Consider the following 26,289-nt stretch of genomic DNA (forward strand, 5'->3'; position numbering starts at 1 on the left):
TTTTCAAACATCAAGTTCAATAAAGATCTAATTTATACAATTTTTGTTTTATGTTACTGTCTTCAGACAGCTAAAATTGATTGCTGAAGCAGTCATTTTATAAGTGTATGCTAAATAAGCTCAATTTCATTTCTTTTTCACAGTTTTATTATTCATTCAATAAAAAAAACTTGAATTATGGGTTTCTCCTTTTCATTTAAAAATTAATGAAGCTCTATTCCTCTATTTATGCAGATATTTTAATGATTTGCATGTATTTGATTTGGATCAGTTCAAGGTGAATACCCTTGGTTATCATGGATGTAGGTTACATCATTTGCTTCCCTGATCAAGTCTAACTTTTGGTGTTATTACCAACACTAATCAATGGTGTACATTCCAGTGGCAAGAAATAAAACCCCGGCCAGGATGCATGTGGCCAAGTGCTAGGAGTGGTTTCCAGTTTTTTGTTTTCCAAGATGAGGTAAGTTAATCTTAAAGTAATTTATTATGGCTATTATAGTAACAATATTGACTTTGGTCTTGATCACTTCACAAGATCTTGGTATTAGCACTGGGGGCACTAAGGGCTTGTTCGTTTCCTCTTAACTCTTGTCTCTTAAGAGAAATCTTTTAACTTTAAGAGAAAAATGGTTGTCCGTTTCCTCTTATCTCTTAAAGGGTAACCATACAACTTTTTGTTTTCCAATGATACCCCCAAAAAGACAGACAAAAACTCTCATATATGGGTCAAAATGGATATTTGATAATTTTCAGAATTCAGAGTTCAAAACAACATTCTCTGCATTTAGAGTATAGAGGAAAGAAAAGTTCACCAATACTGATATACCTCTTAATATAATTATTGCACTTTCAGATGTCAGACTTTAGAGCAAACGAACAAACCCTAACTTTATCATAGTAGCAATACTTGGATTATGAAGTTTGCATTGCAACATGTTATAATAAGCTTGGGATATTTTTATTTTAAGCTAGTCAAATGGCATTGTGCTTATTTTTTTTACCCAAAATTTGCAGCCTTATTTGTCATTGTTCCACACTTTTTTGTGGGGAATTAGAAAGCAAGGCGGAGAGGATTTCTATTATTGGGTGATTTTGGTCTTCCAATTTTTTTCCTGATCAACAACTAAATTCTTCATTATTCACAAGGAAAGAGAATGATGGTATATAAACAAGTACAAAAACATGAGGTCCAAAACCCAGTCTAAGTTAAGATTATCCTGACAAATCAGACATTATACATATAACAGATCCATACTCATTTTCTAAGGAATAGATGCTCCATAAATACAGATTTCTCCTCTCATCTGCAGTCCTGTCTAACTCTTAGCAAATTCATTTGCCAGTCTTCTGATCCATGTGTATGAGATCTTCACTCTGGATGGGAAAGCTTTAGCATTTGTAATAAAGTGCCTGCCATGTCTAACAAGGTTTCCTCCTTACTATTAATACAGTCAATAAACAACTCCACAATCTCCTTGCAGTTCCAGGTGCTTTAGGTACTAGAGGGGTCTTTAGAAATTTCCATAGATCTATTATGGCTACATGGCTTATGAGATATTGAAATAACACAAGGGCTGAATTGTTTGCAGTGGAGCAAGGACTGAGACTGGTAAAATCTCTACAGATTAATTTTTTGATTGTTGAAGGAGATTCTAGAGTTGTAGTGGGCTTTCACATTTTAGAATCTTGGAAAGAGCCTCTCTGTATGTGTAGGGGTAAGGCTGCGTACGCCTGTCTCTCCCCATACTCTGCATTGGTGGGAGCCTTGTGCACTGGGCTGCCCTTCTTACAATTTAGGAACATGATGGGGATACATCTTTGGGGAGAGAAGTTGGAATCAACTTCTCATAGCTATATAGATCAATAAACACCTTGGCAGATGCACTATTAAAAGAAGGGTTAATAGGGATAAGCTATTATGGGGACTGTTGGGGCATAATTGTAATTTCTAGAGAGTGGGCTTGGTGGTCGATACTAGACTATCTTTTTTTTTGATCAATAACACTTTTATTAAATCATCAATAGAAGATTTACAAGAGGAAGACAAACACACTTATCTTCCAAGAGCATCAAAGAACCTCAAGAAAAGGAAAAAAAGAAAGAAAAAACACTATAGTTACAGCTTAGCCCAAAACAGTGAATCCCTTTCTGCCCCTTGTTTAGCTGAACCGTCAGCTAGGGAATTAGCCGATCTTTTAACCCAACGTGTCTTAACTTCCATCTCCTACACCAACCACTTGAATTTCTTCCTCTCATTATTGTACTTCTATAAGCCATTGTGATCTTTAATCAACCACCCTATTACCACCTCTGAATCCCCTTCAATTATGAGTTTCCTGATGTTCAACTCCTTAGCTTTCTGGACTCCTTCCATAACTGCAATTATCTCAACTCTAAGGGAGTCACCCTCTCCAATTGGGCCAGAGAGCATGGCAGAAATGACCCCATTTTCATCCCTAAAAACACCCCCAATCCCCGATTGTCCCGGATTTCCCCTACTACACCTATCAAAGTTTAGTTTCACGAATCCACCAGGTGGAGGGGTCCAAGCCACACTCATTACTGACTTGGTTTGTGTGCAAATTGCAATTTCACCCCACTTCCTCAACATGTCATCCACAGTGTAATCTGTGAAAAGCTCCAAAGATTTCAGCCATTGTATCGCCCTAATAATTAGGATAGCCCTCAAATCTGCTGCTCCTCTCTGAGCTTCTGAGAATATCCTAGAGTTTCTTTCTTCCCAAAGTGTCCAACATACTGCAGCCCTTAGTCCTCTCCACATTGTCCTTCCCCTTTTTATCCGCCACTTGAAAAAAGAAGGGGAAAAAAGGCCCTGCAAGTCTAATGGGGGATTCCAGCTACATCCAAATAGGGAGAAAGTCCATTCCCAAATCGACCTCGCAAAATGGCAAGACACCAGTAGGTGAAAACCAGTCTCCCCATCCGCTTTACAAAGAGCACACCACTGAGGTGACAAACAAGTATTGGGTCTCTTCTTTTGGAGTAGATCACCAGTGTTGATTCTTTCCAGATAGGCTTCCCAACAAAAACTACCAACCCTAGGAGAGAGTCGATACCAGACTATCAAGGGGATGCTTTGACATTTTTGTACACAAACCATTCTTTTAACCATATTAATAAAATTCACATATTGTAATCTATAAGGAAAAGTAGGTCACAAGAAGCCTTCCAACTCAACTACCGTCTAGTGAAATATCTTGCCCTCTGTTCTCTTATTAATCTCCATGCCACCAATAATATCAATATCTTTGGCCCTTTAAAACTGAGTACTGGTCATTCTTCAAGAGGAGATGACCACCTGCAATGCACCAATGAAGTGTCCAATAATTTTGGATTGCCACATTTTGTACATCTATCCATTCCATTGACACTATTTCTAGTGGGGCCAGCAAAAAATCTGAAACTGTTTGGTTTGGAATTGCTAGCTTCAACTGTCTAATCTGATTAGTTGGAGAGCTGATGGTGTTTTATCTCAATATGGTTGGGAATTGCTAGCATTCTCTCTCTCTCTCTCTCTCTCTCTCTCTCCCCATCATATATTGCTGTGTTTCCCTTGTATGTATTAGTAGTTGCTGACTTGCTGTTTCTCCTCGCACAAACTCAATAATACATGATACATCTTTACAGGATGTTTTCTGGTGTTGCAGCTATTTCTATATGGTGGCTATTCCAAAGAAATTGCATCTGATAAGAGCAGCTCTGAGAAAGGAAATGTTCATTCAGATATGTGGTCCCTTGATCCAAGGACATGGGAGTGGAACAAGGTTCTTATCTTTTTTCCCCTTTCTTTTACTTTCTCTTTTTTCCATCTCATCCCATTACACAATGGCCCATGTACTAAAAAAGGCGAACGAGCATCCTTTCTGTTTTAATACTTGCTCCTGTATGTTTAATTTTCCTTGAGTATAAAGGTTTTTGAGTGTTAAATGTTCTGTGTTATTGCGCTATTCTCTCTCTCTCTCTCTTTCTCTTTCTCTCTCTTACACAACATACATTCAAACTGAAACATGAATGCACATGCACAAGTTTTTATATGATAATTTTCCTGTATGAATCAGAAACTTGTTTCTATGTAAAATTTGACTATGTTGGCAAAGATAACTTACAATGAAATATGGAAATAATTATATTGCAAATTTTCTGTTTTTCCTTTTCTGATACAGGTAAATTATCAATATATGTTAAATGTAAACATTTTAAAGAAACTGGATCTTATCTTTATGCAAGTTATAATGCATTATCTACATAGCAGTACACAAGTTAAGTCAGTTCAAGCTTAATCCTATCTTTTTAATCAAACCATGCATTGCCACAATTTGCATAGTGCAAACTTGTATCATATTCATAGTTTTACCTTATCTTCCACAAGCTTAAATTAATGGTTTCTAAAAGACAATTTTGAAATGTTGTATTTTTCCACAAATTTCCTGTTGTGAACTCTAGATACAACACTTAGTTTCAGGAGATTTCTTATATTATGAACCCACTATAGGTAAAGAAAGGTGGGATGCCACCTGGACCTCATGCTGGATTTTCAATGTGTGTACATAAAAAGCGAGCCTTGCTTTTTGGAGGTGTAGTAGATATGGAAGTTGAAGGTTAGTTTTCCTTTACCATATCCTTTGTTGCCTTTTATGTGGATTTATTATGTGCTTTTTATTTTTTATTCCAACCATATTGGCCTCGGTAGATATCTATGCTTGTTATTTTACAGTTCCCTTCTATAATGGCACTATCTTAATTTCTTTTTTCTTCATATGCCATGCTGATAATAAATCCTCTCATGTTCTTTTAGAGCATCTTAGTTGTAAACTGTGCTCCTCACTGTTTTCATTGTCATCAAAAAATGATCAAAGGGATCTGCCAACATTAACTCTTTGGCTATTGGTAACAAACAATGGCAAGCTAGCTAAGTAATGCATCTGTGAGACAAGTGGGGGAGAACCGATGGAGGAGAAGAAGTTTGTGGAAGCCAACCGGTGGAGGAAGTATCTCAAGGTGGAGGCGAAGAACTTTCTACTGGAGGAACTACAAATTAGAGGGCAGACTAGCTTGAAAATCAGGGAAGCTAAGCTGGCTACGGTGTTGTTGGTAGGACTAAACATGGTAGAATGGTTCTTAAACTTCGTAGATGCAGCAACTGCAAAAGGAAAGGAGAGATGTTGGAAAGAATTCATAACAGAGATGGGATGGAGGTATGAGGTGGAATGCAGGAAAAATCATAAGGGTTGTTTCATAGCACTTACAGAGCATTTTGGTAACAATAGGAAGCAAATGGTCTGTGTACCAGAAGGAAGAAAGAGCCAAGGGTGGACTGAAATCGTCAAAGTCTTGAGAGAGTTTCTATCAAGAACGAAAATGGCAAAGGAGAAAGGTTTGGATCAGGTGGAAAAAAAGGTTCACTCGAAAACAGTAGTGAATCCTGAACCCCCTAACCGAATGGTTCCTACCTTGGTGCAGGATGGAAATAGAGTGGCCATACTGGTATCGGAGGAAAAAGGAGATTGGGCGAACAAACTGATTGTTGAAGTTGACAGACCAGGGAGAAGCTGGGAGGAGATTGCTGATTTGGTGACAAAACAGCCGAAGATGAAGACTACATATGTATTAACCCCGTTTAATGAGCACAAAGCGGTACTTGATCCTTTGGATAACAAGCCAAATCTTGAGGCTGTATGTCTGCAAGATAAACTGGGATCTGTGAATATATTCAGATGGTCTCCCTCGTCAAACTCGAAGGAATCCATGATAATGGATGGAGTAACAGTGCGTGTGGTTGGGCTACCTTTCCATCTTTGGAAGGTTGAAGTTGCAGAAGCCATTGCAGTACTGTGCGGAGCAAGACTGGCCGGTGCCTTTTGGGGAGACCTCAGGTCTGCAGCTATATTATTAAATTGAGTAAAGCCGGGGGAAATTCCCAGGAAGGTAAACTTGAGAGTGGAAGGAGCCTTCATGGAGGTCTGGTTGGCTTCCTCCATTGAAGCTGGAATGTGGAGGGAAGCTCGAAGGAGGAAGATGAGGAGGTTGAGGAAGAAGCATTACGTGGCAGAATGGGATTGGTAGATCTGCAAGGATTAGACACTTACACAAAAAAGGGAGAGCAAGCTTTTGGAAATTCAAAAGCTTTGCTGAAGAAGGAAAATCGGAGACGTGCTTCACAAGTACGTCGCGCCGGAGAAGACGAACCATCTATCATCATCTTCGTTGAGCTTCACAGGCCGAAACCAGCAGTTTTTGAATCTCCCTGTATCTGGGAACTCACTACGATGGGTCGCGCCAGAGAAGACGAACACGGTGTTGCCGGAAAAAAGAAACCCTCGGTGTATCAGACAAAGGGATTTAGAGAGGCTGGAGTTGTTTTCTCATTCTGAGGAGGAAGATTTCAGTGCCATTGATTCAGACGACACACCAAGTTTAGGGAGTATCGACCTAAGCAGCTCAAGAAATGTGTTTGATGAAGATAGTCTGGGAACAGAGGTACTTTTTCAAGAGAACAAGGAAGAAGACGAGGCACCAAAGTTCGAGGAAGACGTCGTGAAGGTTAAAGATCAGTTGCCTAAGGCTACGGTTCAGGTGCCGCTTGTACCTGCAAAGGAAGTCAATCCATTAGTGCAGGAAGAGTAGGATATGATGTTGATAGGAAACTCTTCTCATGCTCCAACCTGCAACGTAACACTAGAAGAAGGACAGAAATGGAAGTCTTTCACCTATTAAAGCAGACGGGGTTTTGATTCACAGTGTAAACTCTCTCACTCAAGCTCGGTCATAGGGAACAGCTTTAGGCCCATCTCCTTATGAGAATCCCTCTCCCTTGGAAGTCGTCCCCTCAGTCCCAAACATTACAGGTACTGTTGTCCATTCGGTTTTGGTTACTAATGTGCCTTCTGTGCTTGAAACAGATACACCAGCATCCCGAGCGGAAGTTCCAGTGGGGGGATGAGAAGAGAGACTGGCAGCTGAGTGCAAACTGAGAGAAGGTGAGATGGCAGTGGAAGAGGGACAAAAGGAGGAACTAGAGAGAATTTGGGAGAGAATCTGCGCGTTGTTGGAGGAGTATAAAGAGAGGGAGGGGAAATTAGATCAAAGGGAGAGAGTAACAACTTTTCAAGAAAAGGACTATTACAGGAGCTCTAATCTAGTGTGGGGGGGGGGAGATAAATGAAGCTAGTGCCTTAATGAGGACGACTAAGGGTAACAATAGGAGAAAAAAGAAAAAGAGATCTGAAGTGGAGAGATTGATTTCAGATATTGAGGGTGATATTGAGTTTAGTGGGAGAGGGGAAAGAAGAAAAACTTTGCTGTAAGGTGGAGTCTTCGAGAAGGGTTTTTTTTTGAAAAAGTGCTTGATGAAGATCATTAGCTGGAATGTGAGAGGCCTGGGAAGTGAAAGAAAGAGAAGGGCAATTAAAGATTTGTTAAGGAGAGAGAAACCGGACATAGTCTTGATGCAGGAAACCAAACTGGCAGAATTGGATAGAAAATGGATCAGAAGTGTATGGAGATCAAGAGGAATTTGTTGGACTTCGGCGCTGTCCTATGGAGCCTTTGGAGGTCTAGTAACCTTATGGAGGGAGGATGCTGTAGAATCAGTGGAGGAGCTAATAAGAAGATTTTCTGTGTCCTTAAAGGTTAGGAATGTGGGGGATGGCTTCACCTGGGTCTTAACCAATGTCTATGGGCCAAACTCCTATAGAGAGAGGAATGAGATGTGGGAAGAGTTGTATGCCATACGAGGTCTGTGGGAGAGTCCTTGGTGTCTTGGAGGGGACTTTAATGTAATTAAGTTTTGTACCGAATCTAATAACCCCCAAAGGACAATTACAACCAGCATGAGGAAGTTCAATGATTTCATTAATAACTGTGGTCTAAAGGAGTTACCCCTCTTACAAGCCAATTTTACATGGTCAAATTTCCAAGAAAACCCCCTTTGCTCGAAATTAGATAGATTCCTCTTTACTGAAGAGTGGGAGAACCATTGGACGAACTTGATGGCTAGAGCCTTACCCAGAGTCACCTCTGATCATTGCCCTATCTAGCTAAGTCCTGAAACCTTAACTTCTGGTCCTCGGCCTTTTAGATTTGAGAATATGTGATTAACTCATCCGGATTTTTTGCACTTGATTAGGGAATGGTGGAGAGAAGAATTAAGAGGAGTGAATTGGAAGGGAGTAAGATTCCACAAAAAATTAAAAAGGATGAGATCCAAAATTAAGGAGTGGAATAGGGAACACTTTGGAAGGATAGAGGAGCAAAAAAATGACTTGATGTACAAGATTGAGGAACTTGATTCCAAGGAAGCTCAAAGGATAATGAGTGAGCAAGAACGGGTTTTGAGAGGAAATCTAAAGAAGAACTTGGAAGAGGTCCTTTTGGGAGAGGAAATCTCGTGGAGGCAAAAGCCGCAACATAAATGGATTAAGGAAGGCGATGGAAATACTACATTTTTCCATGTAGTGGCTAATGGGAGGAGAAGAAAAAATTTTGTGGCCAAGTTAGAGGTGAATGGGGAGGAACTCACAAATCAAGATGAGATAACCAGATGTTTTGTGGATCATTTCAAATCAATCTATAGGAAACCGTTGAATAATAGGCCAACCTTGGAAGACTTGGAGTGGACTAGATTGTCTGAAGAACAAGCAAACTGGTCAGAAAGGGATTTTAGTGAAGAAGAGATCAGATAGGCGGTGTTTTCAATGGATAGATCCAAAGCACCTGGTCCAAATGGCTTTACAATGGCTTTCTATCAGGATTGTTGGGATGTGGTCAAAGAAGACCTTGTTGGAGTGTTTCGGGAATTTGCAGATAAAAAAACGGTGAGCCTTGGAGTCAATGCTACTTTCCTAGCCCTAATCCCAAAGAAGGCGGATGCAAAGAACCCTAAGGACTATAGGCCATTCAGTCTAGTGACAAGCATCTATAAAATCCTGGCTAAAGTGTTGTCATTGAGAATCCGAGTAGTACTACCCTCCATCATCAGTCAAGAACAAGGTGCTTTCGTGAAGGGAAGGCAAATAATGGATTAGATCCCAATAGCAAATGAGTGCGAGGAGGACATGAGAAAGTCAGGAACCCAAGGTTTCGCTTGTAAACTAGATTTGGAGAAGGTTTATGATCTTGTGGATTGGAGTTTTTTACTAGAGGTCCTAGGGTGTTGTGGGTTTGGAGCTAGATGGTGCAATTGGGTAAAGGGCTGTATTAGTTCCTGCCATTACTCCGTTTTGGTTAATGGGGTGGTGAAAGACTTTTTCCCAGCTTGTAGAGGCCTTAGACAAGGTGACCCTCTCTCCCCTTTTCTTTTAACCCTAGTTGCAGATGTCTTCAGTAGATTAATCTCTAAAGAAGATAGGGAAGAGGAAGTTAGAGGCTGGAGGATTGGAAGGAACAATGTCCGGGTAACCCACCTGCAGTTTGCCGATGATATCATAATTTTTTGTGAAGGGGGTGATAGGTGGGAAGTGAGAAATCTCAAAGCATTGTTACAACACTTTGAGAATGTCTCCAATTTGAAGATAAACTTGGATAAGAGTTGTGTGGTAGGGGTTAATCTAAATGAGAGGACTTTGCAGTCTGTGGCGGATTGTTTAGGTTGTCCCATTTCTTCTTGGTCCTTGCAGTATCTAGGTCTCCCTCTAGGGGCTAACCTAAAGGAGAGTAGATTTTGGACCCCAATTCTGGAAAAGTTTGAGAGAATATTAGCTTCTTGGAAAAGGAACTACATTTCCATAGGGGGTCGAGTGACTTTATTGAGAGCTACCCTAGCAAATTTACCGGTTTATTTTCTCTCTATCTTTAGGATTTCCTATTAGGGAAGCTAAGAAGTTGGATAGGATAATGAGATCTTTTCTGTGGGAGCCTGGGGAGGAAAAGAAAGATCATCTAATCAATCGGGAAATAGTTTGTAGGAGTAGGAAGGTTAGCTCAAAGGAATAAAGCTCTCTTTGGGAAGTGGTTGTGGTGGTGGCCTAGAGAAAGGGAGAAATTGTGGCATGAAGTGATAGCTAGTATACATGGTAGACGGGAAAATGGTTGGGATGCGGGTGTATCACATCAAGCTACGTTGGCATCTCCTCGGAAAGCAATTCAGAGTGTCCTCCCTCAGTTTCTCAACTTGGTCAGGTATGATGTCAATTCTGGTGAATTTGTTTTATTTTGGGAAAATACTTGGGTAGGTACCGTTGCCCTTAAGGACAAATTCCTGGCTCTCTATTCTCTTTCCCTTTACAAGGAAAAACCTGTTTCTCATTTTCTTCCTTCTATTACTTCACCTTCTTCCTTAAGCTGGGACTTTGGTTTTAGGAGAGGTTTTGAGGGATGTTGAACTTAGTAGTGCTTCAGAATTGTTGTCTCTTCTTGGCAATGTCTTTTTGGACCCTCTTCGCTCGAATGTGAGACTTTGGTCCTCTCATCCAAAAGGTTTTTTCACTTGTGCTTCCTTTAAGTCCCTTTGCCCTTCCATGGGACAGTTGGGTTTCCCTGCTAAGGAAATTTGGTTCAGACCCGTTCCTCCTAAAATTATAATATTCTGCTGGGAGGTGTTTTATAGAAAGATCAATACTCTGGATTGCTTGCAGAAGAAAAGGCCTTTCATGTGCTTGTCCCCTAACTGGTGTGTACTTTGCAGGGCTAGTGGTGAGGATTGCTCCCACTTATTTCTATCTTGTTCTTTTTCTAGTGCTATTTGGAGTTGGATCTTTTCTTTGTTTTGATGCAGGTGGAATCTGTCCTCAGAATTAAGTCAGCTGTTCGATCCTTCTTGTTTTGTATGGCCCACAAAAAAAGGAAAAACGATGTGGAGATGTATTAGAGCAGCAGCCTTGTGGACAAATTGGGAAGAAAGGAATGCTAGGGTGTTCAAAGAAAAGGAAAGAAGCTTACAAACTGTTGAGGATTGTATATTGACTAGAGCCATTCATTGGCTAAGAACTTTGGACTTCTTTCATACGTTTTCCTTTGATGACATTTGGAGTAACTGGAAGGTGGTAGCCACTAGTCATACGAGGAGGGACAAGGCAGCTGCAGTGTGGAAGTCTCCGCCTGAAGGTTGGGCAAAGCTGAATTTTGATGGTAGTAGCCAAGGAAACCCAGGCCCTTCAGGGATAGGAGGGGTGCTGAGAGATAGAGAGAGCAACATCCTAGCTTTGTTTTCAGGCCCTGTGGGAATAGGAGACTCAAATAGAGCAGAGATCTTAGCGGCTGTACAAGGCATCCAGATTGCTGAACAGTTAGGAGTTCAACACTTGATAGTTGGAGGTTCTAAAATTGTTGTGGGATGGTTGACAAAGCCAGCTTCAGCTATGTGGCGATATAGAGATTTATTGAGGAAAGTCAATTGGCTCACAAGAAATATGACAGTCACCTCTCTTTGAGTAGAAAGATCAGCAAATTCCTTAGCGGATGGACTAGCTAAGCAAGGGGTTTCAAGGGATCATTTGTTTTGGGCTGCTATGTAATTTTATTTCTGTTTATTTCTGCTTATCCGGTTCTTAATTGATGTAATACTTTGTTAGAAGAGGTAACAGCTCGTGCCTCTTCATGGGTTTACTGTATTGCCTTATATTCTGATTTAATAAATTATTTTCATTCATAAAAAAAAGATCAAAGCATCCCAGAAAGCTCTACAGAGAGGTGTTTATAGTAATATTAATTTAATGCATACCATTTATCCAAAAAGACTATACAGTGATCCAAAACATAATATATGGAACTAAATCTGTACATGGTTGAAAATTACTGCTTATTTTCCAACTTTTACTGGTCAATACCACTTTAACTTTATATATGCTTGAGTCCTTCGTATTCTGACTATTGTTTGTGTTGGCATTCCCCTACACAACTCTTGATTTAGAGTTCTTTTGTCTCTGAGGAACCATAATTGGGCAATGTTTTCCTTGCTCATGGTTTCTTGCTCCTTGCTGCAACAATAAAAGCCAAACTACATTTGGTACCTTTTGGTGATTTTATTGGGCAAAGTGTGTATTTTCAATTAACTCATTTCTCTGGATAGCTGGACCTTGGGGCATAATGTCATTTCACATTTTCAATATCAAAATAATGGTCCTATAAGACAACGGATGAAATTTTGTTGTTGTTATTCTTCATGTCTGATCATGCAACCTCTATACCTTATTTTTTCTGCAAGATAACAAAAACCACTAGGCAATGTCTCCTTGACATTATAAAAGATTTGTTGTGACTCTGGATTTGGTAAAAAAATCTGCTAAAAAAACTTGATGTCAATTGTATGAAAGGATTCAATTTTGGTTGGATGGTTGGTGTGATAATAGTGCCCTCTCTGATCTATTCTGAAACATATTCACAGTAGCGGAGGCAGATTTGAAAGGTGTGCCTAGGCGCACAGGCAAGAAACATTTCAAGGCCTGCGCCTTGCTTAGGCCCAAATACAGCCCCTTTAAAAAGGTGTACACTTGGTGCACCTGGTGTGCCTTGTGCCTTAACCTGGGCATGCACCATAGTTAAGTTTTGCACTTTTTATGCTTTTTTAATCATGGTGGTGGGCCCCAATTGTGCTAATATTGTTCATTCATTCTTCCTAATACAAGACATTTTTTAAAAGACACTGAACTGTAACAAGTTTATAAAACCAATTTTATAAGTATGGATTAAGAATTTAAGACCCTGTCTTGGAATTGTTTGGACTTGCCTCAAGGGGTTCAGTACAAAGTGGCTCATAGAATTAGAGTAACGTGATTAGGAAAGAAATGAAGAGATTGAAAGTTTTGTGTGCTTGAATTGTTGAATGATTGAATATGTTTTATATGTTATGTTTAATTTTACTTTTACATTTTCACTATGGATTTGTTTTATATGTTATGTTTATTTATTTTAATTTGAGATAATAGGCTTTTTAAAACATTTAGTTTAAAATTTATGCATGCATTTTTAATTGATATTATTTTTAATATCATTTTTGTTTTTTTTTGCAAATTTTTGAATTTATTGCATTTTCTTGAAAATTTTAAAAATTTTGTGCCTTGCTTTGAAAGGGTGCATGCTTTGCCTTGCACATTGAGCACAAAAAGCCCCATTCGCTTTTTTTGCACCTTGTGCTCTTAAAACACCGAGTGGAGGATAAGGAGGCAAAGGTGCCTTTCCATTCTGTGTTGTTTGATATCTTGTTTTGGGTTATAGTGTATTGCAGTTAGCTGTTTTGGAGTGTTTGATTATGTTGACACAGTTCCTCACTGCATGGCACCCTGTTGTCAGTTTCTTTTATCTATCTTTTAATTCTTGGTTTTTGTAATACCTTATATCTTTTTTCATTTAAAAAAATCATTTATGCAACTTTTCTATCACCTACTAGTGTCTTTTTCTGGCCTCACCGCCTCAGACCAGAGTTAATCTGACTCTTTACACAAATATCTTACTCCTGAGTTTGTCTTTTCATTTTCTGATGGTGTCTTCATATTTTGTCATGCAGGTGATGTGATGATGAGTTTATTCTTGAATGAGCTTTATGGTTTTCAGTTAGACAGTCATCGATGGTGTGTTCCAACTATTCTTATTTATTCATTAGTCATTTTGGAAGTGTATTGAATGTTAATCTTTTATTGGCAACATATCAGAAGAATATTATAAAGAAGACAATTTCTATGATACTGGAAAGGTATGATACCTGAAAAACTTTAACCAATCAAAAACCTATCGTGAATTTGAATGAATATCAGATGATTGGTTACCAATTGGATGATATTGGTTGATTGGTTATCAGTTTTTTAGGTATGATTCTTTTTTGGTATCATAGTCGAACTCTATTAAGAAATAGAGTCCCTTTTTTGTACATGGGATTTTTAATGCCAAAGAAGTACAAGATGAAAAAATTCAGAAGGAGAAATGTGCTAGATTAGAAATCTTTTTTTTTTTTTGATAAATAATGGAGATGATTGTATTCAATTCAAGCATAACTTTTTATTTGAAAGGTAATGTCACTTCTATTATTTTTTTGATCAGTAATAATGTTACTTCTATATTATCTGCAAAATTATTGTCTGGCATCATAGCTACTTAACCTGTTCCCCTTTGGGAACTTGCACCTTATTACAAAGTAGCCCCCCCCCCCCCCCCCCCCCCCCCCCATGAGTCTGACTCCAGCAAGAAATTTCTGTCCAAGATGATTGAAGTTGAGTGCCAAAACAAAAGAGTGGAATAGAGATCATTTTGGTAGAATTGAGGAGCAAAAATTGTGCCTAATCTCTCGAATAGAAAACTTGGATTGGAGACAAAAATCTAGACACAAGTGGATTAAGGAAGGCGATGGGAACACTAGATTTTTCCATGATTTGGCAAATGGGAGACGAAGAAAGAATCTTGTGACCAAGCTAGAGGTAGGAGAGGAGGTGATTACCGACCAAGATGACAGCCAAGAAATTTGTGGGCCGCTTCAAATTGATTTATAGAAGATCTTTGAGTGAGAGCAGTCGTGGAAGGGGTGGAATGGCCAAGAATGGCCAAGAATTGAGGACAAAATGGCAAGGTGGTGGAAAGGGATTTCGAGGAAGAAGGGATTAGGAAAGCTGTCTTTCTAATGGATGATCCAAGTCTCCAGGTCCAGATGGCTTTACAATGGCTTTTTATCAAGATCGTTGGGAGGTGTTGAAAGAGGATTTAATTGAAGTCTTTAAGGAATTTGCAAACAATCATGTAATAAGCCCTAGAATCAATGTCACTTTTTTGGCCTTGATACCTAAGAAGACTGATGCCAACCGCCCAAAAGATTATAGGCCTATTAGTTTGGTGACAAGCATCTATAAAATTTTGGCTAAAGTGCTTTCGTTGAGGATCAAAACAGTTCTCCCTTCTATCATTAGTGAAACCTAGGGGGCTTTCATTCAAGGGCGACAAATAACAAATCTAATCTTAATTGCGAATGAGTGTATGGAGGAAATGAAAAGGTCTAGGAAGAGAGGTTTCATTTGTAAATTGGATCTTGAAAAGGCTTATGACTTGGTGGACTGAGAGTTTTTATTAGAGGTGATGCGAAACTATGGATTTGGGGACAAGTGGTATAGTTGGATATTTGGGTGTATCAGTACTTATCACTACTCTATTCTGGTAAATGGTATGGTGAGGGATTTTTTTCCATCTTGTAGGGGTGTTAGGCAAGGGGATCCACTCTCACCCTTCCTTTTTACCTTGGTAGCTGATGTGATTAGTAGAATCTTTACTAAGGCTGACAATGAAGATGCCATTAGGGGTTGGAGAATAGGGAGACACCAAGTCCCCGCCACCCACCTTCAGTTTGCAGATGACCTAATGATCTTTTGTGAAAGAGGTTTTAGCGAAAAGATAGCAAATCTAAAGGAGCTAATAAAAGGTTTTGAAAGTTTTTCTAATTTGAAAATAAATTTGGAAAAGAGTTGCATGGCGGGTATAAATTTGGAGGTAGGGGAGGACAAGGCTATTGCGGAGTGTCTTGAGTGTTCCATCTCTGCTTGGCCTATGTCATACTTAGGGCTTCCTTTAGGGGCAAATCCTAGGGAGAGCAGATTTTGGACCCTAGTGATAGAAAAGTTTGAGAAGAGATTAGCCTCATGGAAGAGGAATTATCTCTTTAGGAGGGAGAATTACCTTAATAAGAGCTACCTTGGCTAACTTACTTACCTATTTTTTGTCTGTATTTAGGATGCCAGTTAGGGAAGCTAGGAAACTGGAGAAGTTGATGAGAAATTTCCTATGGGAGCCGGGACAAGAAAAAAAGGATCATTTGGTTAATTGGGAAATTGTGTGCAGAAGTAAAGAAGAGGGGGGGTTTGGGACTTGGGAGGGTGACTGGAAAAAATAAAGCTCTGTTAGGGAAATGGTTGTGGCGATGGCCATTGGAAAGAGAGAGTTGTGGCATGAGGTGGTGAGAAGCATTCATGGGAAGTCAAAGAATGGATGGGATGCTAGTGTATCAAGGCAAGCTAACCTAGTAGCACCTTGGAAGGCCATTCACAACACCCTTCCTCAATTCCTCAATTTTATTAGGTATGGAGTTTGTTCTGGCAACGCTGTTCGTTTTTGGGGGGATATTTGGGTAGGTGACACACCTTTAAAGGACCTGTTTTTTTGCTATTTTCTGTTTCTTTGTATAAAAAAGAGGTGGTCTCAAAATTTGTCTCACCTTTGGGAACACCCTTAGATCCTACTTGGGATTTTGGGTTTCGTAGAGGACTAAGGGATGATGAAATTGAATCTTTTTCTGTCTTGCTTGGTTGTCTTAATCAGGTTTGTTTGGATCCCTCCAAGCCAGATAAGAGGGTGTGGACTCCTAGACCCAATGGAACCTTCACTTGTGCTTCTTTCTTCAACTCCATCTCTCAACTTTCTACTCAACAACCCTTTCCGTCAAACGAAATTTTGTGCAGGCTAGTTCCCCCAAAGATTATTGGCGTTTTGTTGGGAAGTATTCCATGGGAAAATAAACACTCTATATAACCTACAAAAGAGAAGGCCTTTCCTCTGTATTTCTCCTAATTGCTGTATCCTCTATAGTGCTCAAGGTGAGGATTGTTACCACCTATTAATATCTTGTCCCTTTTCTGTAGACCTTTGGGCTAGACTACTTTCGTTGTTTGAGAGTAGTTGGAGTCTACTAGCAGAAGTTCGCATGCTCTTCAACCATTCTACTTTTTTTTGGCCTACAAAAATAGGGAGAATTATGTGGAGATGCGCTCATGCTGCCTTGATTTGGACTCTTTGGGAAGAAAGGAATGGTAGAATTTTTCAAGAAAAGGAAAGGAGCAGTCAGGAATTGAAAGACTTTGTGCTGAATAGGGCAATACCTTGGCTGAAGACTTTGGAAATCTTTCACCAATTCTCCTTTAATGACCTTTGGAGAAATTGGCCAGCAGTAGTGAGGTGTTCACCCCTAAAGGACAAATCAGTTACAAGCTGGTCTCCTCCATCTGAAGGCTCATTGAAGTTGAACTTTGATGGAAGTAGCACGGGTAATCCAGGATTATCTGGAATGGGGGGTGCTTTGAGAAATGAGAAGGGAGAGATTTTGTTGCTCTACTCAGGTCCCTTAGGAATTGGGGACTCCATCAGGGCAGAGCTATTAGCTGTTGTACAAGGGGTGCAATTTGCAAACCAGCTGGGGGTACAACACCTAATAATCGAAGGGGATTCCAAAGTGGTGGTGGATTGGTTGAAAAATCCTGAAGAGGCTATGTGGCGCTACAGGAATGAAATGAAGAAATTCAGTTGGTTGACAAGGAATATGTTGGTCACTGTACAGTGGGTGGGGAGATCAGCAAATACTTTGTCAGATGGGTTAGCCAAGCAAGGGGTAAATAGGGAAGAATTGTTTTGGGCTCAGCTGTGATTCCTGTTTTTTCTTTCCTAGTTTACTTGTAAGATTCAAGAAGGGGCTGCAGCTCGTGCCTCTCCCTGGGATGTTGTATGAATTCACTTTAAATCAGCTTCTGAATTAATAAATTTATTATCATTCATAAAAAAAAAAAAGAAATGTGAGTATCTTCAAGTTATCTGCAGAGAGATGCTTGCAAGTCTCTCAAGCATCCATATTAAAGAAAATGTTAAAGAGGCACCATGGGCTTAATAGCTCATGCATTGAAGTATTTGTGAATAATTACTTCCATATACTTTCTTATAAGAAATATGACCAAAATGGGAAGACAAGAAGCAAGGGCATTAAGGATGAAACTTCTCTACATGTTATTGTTCTGCCAATGCTTTAACTGCAGAAAAAAAGACTACATTTTTAATTCTGTTACTTCCATTTTAAAATTTTAATTTCTATTTTGGTTTAGGTACCCGCTGGAACTACGCAAGGGGAAATCAACTAAATCTAAGGTACTTCTATGGATACATTCAAGATGCAAGCACGTAGTGTCTAGTTGGACATAAATATCTGTATTAGTAGCACCTGCAAACACGGTGACTTATTTTCTTATAGTGTTATCTGGTTTTTTTAATATTTTACGTGCTTTTGTTCAAGTGATGTAATTCTTTGCCACTAAGCATTATTTCAATATTTTGTTTGATCTGCTCCGGGTAGGTTGAAAGAGCTGAGTAGGTGAACATTCTCTAGCTATATTCAGATACTTTGCATTGTGTTGAAGTCACTGTGGCTTTTGTATTTTGTATAAGGCAAATAATTTTCTGATCTGAAATTCATTGAGGGGGCCAGCACTCTTATAGTAATTCCATACTTCTCTGGTTCTTGTTGAATTGGATTCATAGGTGAAGAAAAATTCAGATCAACAATGTAATGGTCTCAATGAGAATAGTCAGGTTGATATGGAGGAGCCTGAAACAATTGGAAGCAATGTGAACTTGGATACTTATGAAGAAGAAGTTGACATGGAAAATGATATTGATGAAATATCTCATCATATAACAAGGAAGGTTACTGTTGGTGGTTGTACCAGTGTATCTAATTCAAAGCCTTTGGCATGTGATACTGATCCACAAACAAGCATTCCACCTGAGGTTTGTTATAGTGGATGCCAAATAATCTCATTGCCATTCATTTCCCTGCTCTTCAATTATTGATTTTTTAATCTATCACATCTTTTAGGTGGTGAAGCCTTGTGGTCGTATAAATTCTTGCATGGTTGTTGGAAAAGATACATTATACCTTTATGGGGGTATGATGGAGGTTAGAGATCGAGAAGTTACACTTGATGATCTTTACACTCTTAATCTCAGCAAACTTGATGAGTGGAAGTGCATCATACCGGTTTGTTACAGTTCTTCTGTATTTATATTTTTCCTTTTGAAAATTGTTCAGAGGCAAATCTGCGTTTGACTGTTGGACTGGAATGAACATAATATCTCCAATAGTTCGCATGAGTGATTCTTGATAATGGCCTCATTCAGTTGGGAAACCCTTTCACCTTGCATCAAGCTCTAGTGATGTAGTAGTTAAGTTAAATGGGTGATCAACTGATCTTGTGGATATCTACCTTGGGGCCAAGGAGGTAAAGGACTTTTTCTCTTCTAGTATCTTTGAGTGTTCCCAGGTTGTTTTTATATTTCAATTTCCTTCAGCTCTCTGTTCTGGTATTTGCCTAGAAAACACTGGAGGATGGGTTAAAATGTATTTAAGATTGTTACAATGCTTGTGGTTAAAGTATAAAAAGAAAAATAGATAGATCAAGACAGTTATAGTGCTTTTATTGTACTTCTTTCTGAGAAAAAAAGGGTATTAGTTCTTCCTTTATTTACTTTTGCATACTCTTGACAAGAAAAGCTTGTAAATCTCTTTAAAGGATATTGAATCAGTCATTCTATTCCAGGCAATTGCATATTTAAAATGGAAAGTTTTAAAAGATGGGTTGATTTGTAACATCTTTTTCAAAGCTCTAAATTGACATCACATTCCAGGCAATTCTGTTCATAGAATTGCTTTAAAGGATGGTGCAGTGGCTTCAAAGAGATGCAAATAGCATGCGCTGGTTCACTTGCAAAACAAAGGGTAGGGAGACTGGGAGAGACCAATCTTTTTGGGAAATCTTATAACATTGTATTGATAAATGGCTAGAAATTGGGGATAAAAACTTTTTTCTCTCAAATTAAGGGTTGTATCGGGTACTTTCCCCCTTTAATTAATTAATAGAAGGGCTGGTTATTGATAAAAAAGGTATATTTTATAGATATGCTTTTAAATTTTTAGTGTTGTCTTTTCATTCAACCTTCGTATCTTGGTTTTTGGAGCTTATATTTAATATTATTGCTATGAATCTGGTTTTGTAAGTAGGGGTTACAAGTTGAGCTACATGTGTAAATCTATTATTTCCATTTTAACTTACCTCTTTCTGTCATTGCCACAAATGCAGGCTGCTGTTAAACTGACCTAGTGAGGGTAGTGGTATTTATGGTGATTTTTGTGATTTTATTGTTTATTGTTTCAGGCATCTGAATCTGAGTGGTTAGAACTTTCAGAAGATGAAGATGAAGATGAGGATGAAAGTGAAGATGAAGAAAGTGATTGTGGAAGCAACAGTGATGAGACAGATGATGGTGATGATGAAGAGGAGGTACCTCCCTTACTTCCAATACACATTTATGATTCTCTTTGCACTGTGCGTATGTTAGATAGGTTCCATGTTTATTATGCTTATTATGAGTAAATCTTTCCTGCATGTGGGGTTAAATACAAGAACGATTAAAGGGGCCGACTTAGCTATTTTTTTGTTCTCTTTTTCTATTCCTTTACTTTTCTTGAATCTTGCACCAACAGTTTCTCTGATGCACCTCTAGGACTTGAATTTTTTTTTTTTACACTTTATTCTTTGGTCATATAAGCATAGTCTTTAAGATTACGCCATCAGGCGAACTTAGAGATATTTCTGCATGGTTTATCTATTTTAGTTATTTGAAGTGAGTTTTATCTTTAATGTGTCAGTTCTCAATTTATTTATTTTTGTTCTTTTTTCCTGTCATGCTTGAAAAGACTGGAAAAGATGATGCAAAATCACTTGAAATGGGAGATGCAGTTGCTATTTTGAAGGGTGAGAAAAAGAATCTGCGTAGGAAGGAGAAACGGGGAAGGATAGAGCAGATCAGGGCTAGTCTTGGCCTTTCTGATTCACAGAGAACTCCCATGGTATTCCTCTTTACCACTTTGTAGGAAATTGTGTTTGGTTGGGTGTATAATTGCCTTATTATGGTGCTGTTTGGCAAATCTTTTTTGAAAGATCTTCCGGAAGATCTGACAGCCAAAAGACGTAGTGAGCTTTTGCATAACAATCTTGGCAGCCCAAAGATCGTTTGGTTGGAGGCGTGTCTTTTCGTGCGAAGATGAGATGAAAAAAGGCGAGAAGTTCCATTTCTAGCTTCCCGAAATAAGCTCAAGTCAAGCTTCTCGTGTCTTTTTGGGGCGTGGTCTTTTGGCGGAAAGATCTTCCCCCAACCAAGAAAGACCAAAAAGCGAGCTGCCGGGCTTCTAAAAAGCTGACCGCCTGCGCGGAAAGACATGCCAAACGAGGCCTATATTTCTTATGTCACAACTCTGAAATGTACTTATGTTACTTGTTAGCAACTGCATTCTTTTAGATATATAAACCCAATCATGCATAGCCATGCCAAATAAGACATTTCATATACTGTCTTATTAATTCATTGGTGGTTTTGAAGCCTTTGTTTTATGGAATGTCAAAAGAAGGCATTTAGAATGGTAAGAAATACAAAATAAGGTTTAAAGGACCCATCCTTCTCCTTTTGTTTAGCTTCATTTTGCGAATTCTGCGTAAATGTAGCTTTGGAACTATATTTCTTATTGTATTTTCACCCATTTACCTCATCTATTAATTGTTTATATGAAACATTTGTCAAGCCTGGAGAATCTTTGAGGGATTTCTATAAACGAACAAATTTGTACTGGCAAATGGCTGCACATGAGCACACTCAGCACACTGGAAAGGTCAGTTCTCCCTTTTGGAAATATTTCCAATGCACTGTCTTATTTCTCATTCATATTTTCAGTACTGTAATTCATAAAGTTATTAAGTGATTTATTGTTTTCATTATCAAGTTATAAACATGATAATTAAGATGATTATTTTATTTAATTACTTGTACCATTACTAATAGCAGAAATTCTATTATGGCCATTTCTGTACAGTCAATGTATTCTACGGATGGGGGGAATACATAGTAAAAATAAGAAATGGAAAAGTTTCATTGAAATTGTTCCTTTGAAAATTTCCCAAAAAGCTTATCATAGGCTCTCTTCATTAGAACAATGGAGCTGTTATACTTGTTGAACAGGAAATAGGATCAAGGTCTATGTTTTTGATCAGAGCTTCAGTCAATCATCAGAAGAAATAGGTAAAAAAATTAGGATCTTTTTTGGGAAAGTGGAGCTTTTGTGGAAGAGAAGCAAATGAAATGCTTTAATAGAAATTCTTGTAAAATCTTCACTAATCATTGTTTGTGATTCTTCGGCTTTTAAATATTTTTTATTTCAAAACATTACCAACGGAAACTCTTTTTTAAGTAGAGACATATATAAGAAATGCTTTTAACCTATCATGTATGAAATCAAAAAGCATTATAACTATTAAACAATTAACTTAGAAGAGAATCTGGGGTTTGGGGGGGGGCGTGGAAGAAGGTTTCCATGACTTGTTATGTTTGGTACTTTGTTTTCCATTTCATTAAATAGGCTTGAAAGAACAAATGAGTAAAAGATAATGACTTGAGATAGATGACTTCATTAACTTTGGATAGGTTGGTTTTGACATAATACCATATTATTTTGTCTGTTGTGAATAAATCATCCATGCCTTCTCACAACAATATGGGGTCTACATGAATCTTGTTTTGCCAATCCATTCTATTTAAAGCATCATTTCCTACTACTTCTACCCATGGCCTTTTTGGTCTACCCTGAGCTCTTTTAGCCCCTTCAATATGTAACAAAAGGAAAGGGAAGGGAAGAAAAAGAAAGAGAAGAAAAAAAGAAAAAAGGAAAGAAAAGAAAAGGAAAGGGAAGGGAAGAAAAGATAAGGGGAAAGAAAAAAATGAGATCCCCCTTTACTCTTCATCCTCCTCCTAACCCCCCCTCCTCTTAAGGAGGCTTACGCCTCTTGCATTATGAACTACACCTCATGCCTCTAGGTAGTGGAATGCCTCGCGTCACGCCTCCGCGTTTTAAAACATTGCTTCTAATTGGTGTAGTTGGTGCTCTTCTATGCATCTTATCACCTATTGGAGCTACTCCTAGGTTCCTACAAATAACTTCATTTCTAATCCTATATTTTCTAGTTTTTTCCACTCATCCATCTTAGCATTTGCATTTCTACCACATTCATCTTCTAGACATGTTTCTTGACTGCCCAACTCTTTGCTCCATACAACATAGCTGGCCTTACAACTGTTTTGTAGAACTTTCCTTTTAACCTAAGTGGTATTCACTTATCACATAAAAGCCCAGATGCACCCCTCCATTTTGCCCATCTTGCTCTAATTCTTTGGGTGACATTCTCCTCTCTCTCTCTGTTGTTATGAATTACTGAACTAAGGCACCAGAAATGGTCACATTGAGTTATCTCTTGGTCTCCAATCCTAAGTGTATCTTGGTCATGGTTTCAAATGTTGCCCGACATATGTCGATGTCGAGGATCACCAACATGAAAATGGATGGTAATATAAAAATTACATATTTCGGTTGACATTTCCTATATTTCGGAAATGTCGACCAAATCGGTTGAAATAACAAAAAAAATGCAGTTTTTCCTATTATGTCGACAGGATGTCAACTAATTTCGACAAGATGTCGACTAATGTACATTAATAATTTCTATTTAATATTTCAAACAAAATATTTATAAAAAAGAATTAACAAAATATAAAAACAAAAGAATAAATTAATTACTTTATAATATAAAACATAAAACATTTTTCAAGTAATAAAATATTAACAGTTAGTATGCTTTAAAATATTTATTAAATTTTATAATAAATCATATTCTACATTTAATATAAAAAATCAGAATAAATTTAACAAAATTTATACTAAATCATAATTTATTATAAATTTAGTACTAAAAATCATAATAAATTCATTAAGTTTTATAAGAAATCAGAATTTATCATAATCTTAATACTACAAAAGGGAGAATCAGTTTATTAAATTTATAATAAAACATAATGTATTATAACTTTAATATTTAAAAAAACCAGAATAAATGTATTTCTATTTACTAGTGTGAAATAAATATATTAGAATTTATAATAAATCAGAATTAAAAATAAGAAAAGAAAATATCAGATAACCTTGTAAAAACATCAAAATGCATTTCCACATATTTCATAATAAGATAATAGTCTAGAAATATGTATTCATGCTTCTTTTATCATTTTACAAAATATCTTTGCATATTTCCACATATTTCATAATATTTCCACAATGTCTCTAATTTTTACAATATTTACCCTCGACATTTCCGACATATGTCCTTTACTTTGGTAAGTGACATTTCCATCGACATTGACATTTTAAGCCTTTATCTTGATTCAAACTCCTATTATTACTAAATTTACATGTCATATATTCTGCTTTAGTCCAACTTATTTTAAAGCCTCCTGTTTCTAAGGCATTTATCCATAAGGTTACTTTTTGCATTTAATCCTTAATTAGTTCCATCAATTAAAACAATGTCATCTGCAAACATGCACCATAGAACTTTCTCTTGAATATGTTTGGTCAATTCATCTATGATCAGTGCTAAAAGACAAGGGTTAAGCGCTGAACCTTGGTGAAGACCCATAGAAACTATAAAATCTGAATTCTCTCTCTGTTGTTTTGACATTGGTTATTGCCCCCTCATACATATCCTTAATTAGGTCTATATTATCTATTTTGAACCTTTCTTTTCTAAGACCCACCATATTATCTCTCTAGGTTCTCTATCATATGCCTTTTTTAGATCAATAGGCAACATATGAAGATCTTTCTTCTTCTCTCTAAAGTTTTCTAAGAATCTTCTCAAAAGAAATATGACTTCCATGGTTGATTTCCCTGTTATAAAGCCAAATTAGTTATCTAATACGCTTGTTTCAAGTTGTAATCTTTGTTCAATTGTTCTTTCCAAAGTTTCGTAGTGTGGTTCATAAGTTTAATTCCCCAACAATTGTTCAATTGTTTCTCCAGCTGTGGATAAATGATATGACCTATAAAACGAATCAGTAGAGCAGCTGGGACCATCTAGATATGTAAAAGTGTTCAATTGATGTACTAACAATTCTATTAACAAATTATGCTCTATAACCATAAACAATGAAAGTATCAGTGGAAGAGCATCTGTTATTTGTCAATGTTTTGGTAAGAATATAAGCCACTGGGTTGATGTGAATTTAGACATGTAAGTTCTTTTTTTGTGCAATCTGTGTTTATGGTGCAAAACACTATGTATTTTGGCAGGATTAATATTGAGCAAGGATGCATGTACCAACTCCCAAATTTTGTTACTATACAACAGAATTTAATCACATCCTTGCTGTTCGAAAGTGAACAAGGAAAGCATCCTGGAAAAGGCCATCGAATATTTGCTTTTCCATTGGCATCATGTTTTAAGTATATAGGAAAAGATGATAATTGTAGATGTTACAGCATATGGATTTGACCTTTGCAACTCTTTCTCATAAAAAAAGGATCTTTTTAACAACTGTTTTCTGTGCACACACCATGGCACTGATTTTGATTATGTTGGAAATTTTAGGAGCTTCGTAAAGATGGATTTGATCTTGCTGAAGCTCGATACAGGGAGCTCAAACCGATCCTTGATGAGGTGATCCTCCACTTAAATCTTGTAATGGCACTGAAGGCTTCTGCCGAAATGCCATGTATGTTAATGGAATTCATTCCTTACCTCCTCCACCCTCGGGCTGATAATGTGCTATTATTCTTTATATATACAAAACTGCAGTTGTCCATATTAGAGGCAGAACAGAAGGCTGAAGAAGAAGAAGCAGGGGAGACGAGTTCCAGAAAGAGAAGCAACAAGAAAAACAAGCATCAAACTGGACAAAGGTAGCTCCTAAGGAATGGACTCTTACACAGCCTTGTTCTGCACAGTTGGGGATTGTATTGGGGACTTTTCCATTATTCTTCTCCCATAGGCTCCAGGAGAAAGTGGCATCATATGAACTGTCTGTTGCATGGAGTATCATGGCTGGCAATATATCTGATCATGACCTTCATCCATTGCAATATTTTTCTATTAGGCAATGCAAGTCAGAGCTGCATTAAATGAAAAACGAATATGTATCAGGATCAAACCACTAGCAACACATGAGGTGCAGGAATTGGCCCTGTGGAGTTAGATGGCTAGACAAAACAAATATTTTTTGCAGAGCTTTTCATTAGTCAAAACCTTAAAGCAGTATGTTCACTGTAAACTTTGAGCTTGTATTTAACAGAACAACGCCATACGGACTGCTGAGCTGCGTTTGAAGGGTTGCTGGTATGGTATATAGCAGACAATAATAATGTGTTATTATTATTATTATTATTTTGCCAAATGAAAAACAGATAGCAGAGAAGGTGTTTGAGGCACACTGACCACTCCTGAGTAGGATTGAATTTTGAGTACGGAATCCTCCCTTCACCAAATTATTGTATGTTATTCAGGTCTGATTAGTCCATTAACTGGTAGTTAATTGATTGTTTGGAGGTTGGGAACCTTCTAGATGATAAGCCATGGATGGTAACGTCTCAAAAAAAGCATTTGAATTGTTGGATTATTATTTATAAATTAGTTGTGTTATTTGGTAGGGTGCAACAATTCTAATTGA

General features: G+C 37.8%; 1 protein-coding gene across 3 annotated transcripts in view; it reads left to right on the plus strand.

Moving 5' to 3' along the window:
- LOC148853645 (Galactose oxidase/kelch repeat superfamily protein) overlaps positions 1-26,050 on the plus strand; it is a 33,743-nt gene extending 7,693 nt beyond the window's left edge. The window contains exons 8-20 of one of the 3 annotated variants that reach the window (XR_016113129.1): positions 235-277; positions 383-463; positions 3,672-3,788; positions 4,517-4,622; positions 13,463-13,526; positions 17,796-17,838; positions 18,229-18,477; positions 18,566-18,727; positions 19,902-20,027; positions 20,444-20,596; positions 20,688-21,412; positions 25,215-25,283; positions 25,422-26,050. Coding sequence is in view for 1 of the 3 variants with exons in the window: in XM_088985504.1 (XP_088841630.1) it covers positions 235-277; positions 383-463; positions 3,672-3,788; positions 4,517-4,622; positions 13,463-13,526; positions 17,796-17,838; positions 18,229-18,477; positions 18,566-18,727; positions 19,902-20,027; positions 20,444-20,596; positions 21,326-21,412; positions 25,215-25,283; positions 25,422-25,529 (1,408 nt within the window). In the remaining 2 variants the exon portion in view is untranslated. The remainder of the gene's footprint in view (positions 1-234; positions 278-382; positions 464-3,671; positions 3,789-4,516; positions 4,623-13,462; positions 13,527-17,795; positions 17,839-18,228; positions 18,478-18,565; positions 18,728-19,901; positions 20,028-20,443; positions 20,597-20,687; positions 21,413-25,214; positions 25,284-25,421) is intronic. The other 2 variants (XR_016113128.1, XM_088985504.1) reach the window with 2 other exon arrangements.
- Positions 26,051-26,289: the final 239 nt, after the last annotated feature.

The sequence above is a fragment of the Nelumbo lutea genome, chromosome 4 (assembly GCF_056320005.1).
Source record: "Nelumbo lutea isolate HS-2025 chromosome 4, American lotus-T2T, whole genome shotgun sequence".
NCBI lineage: Eukaryota > Viridiplantae > Streptophyta > Magnoliopsida > Proteales > Nelumbonaceae > Nelumbo > Nelumbo lutea.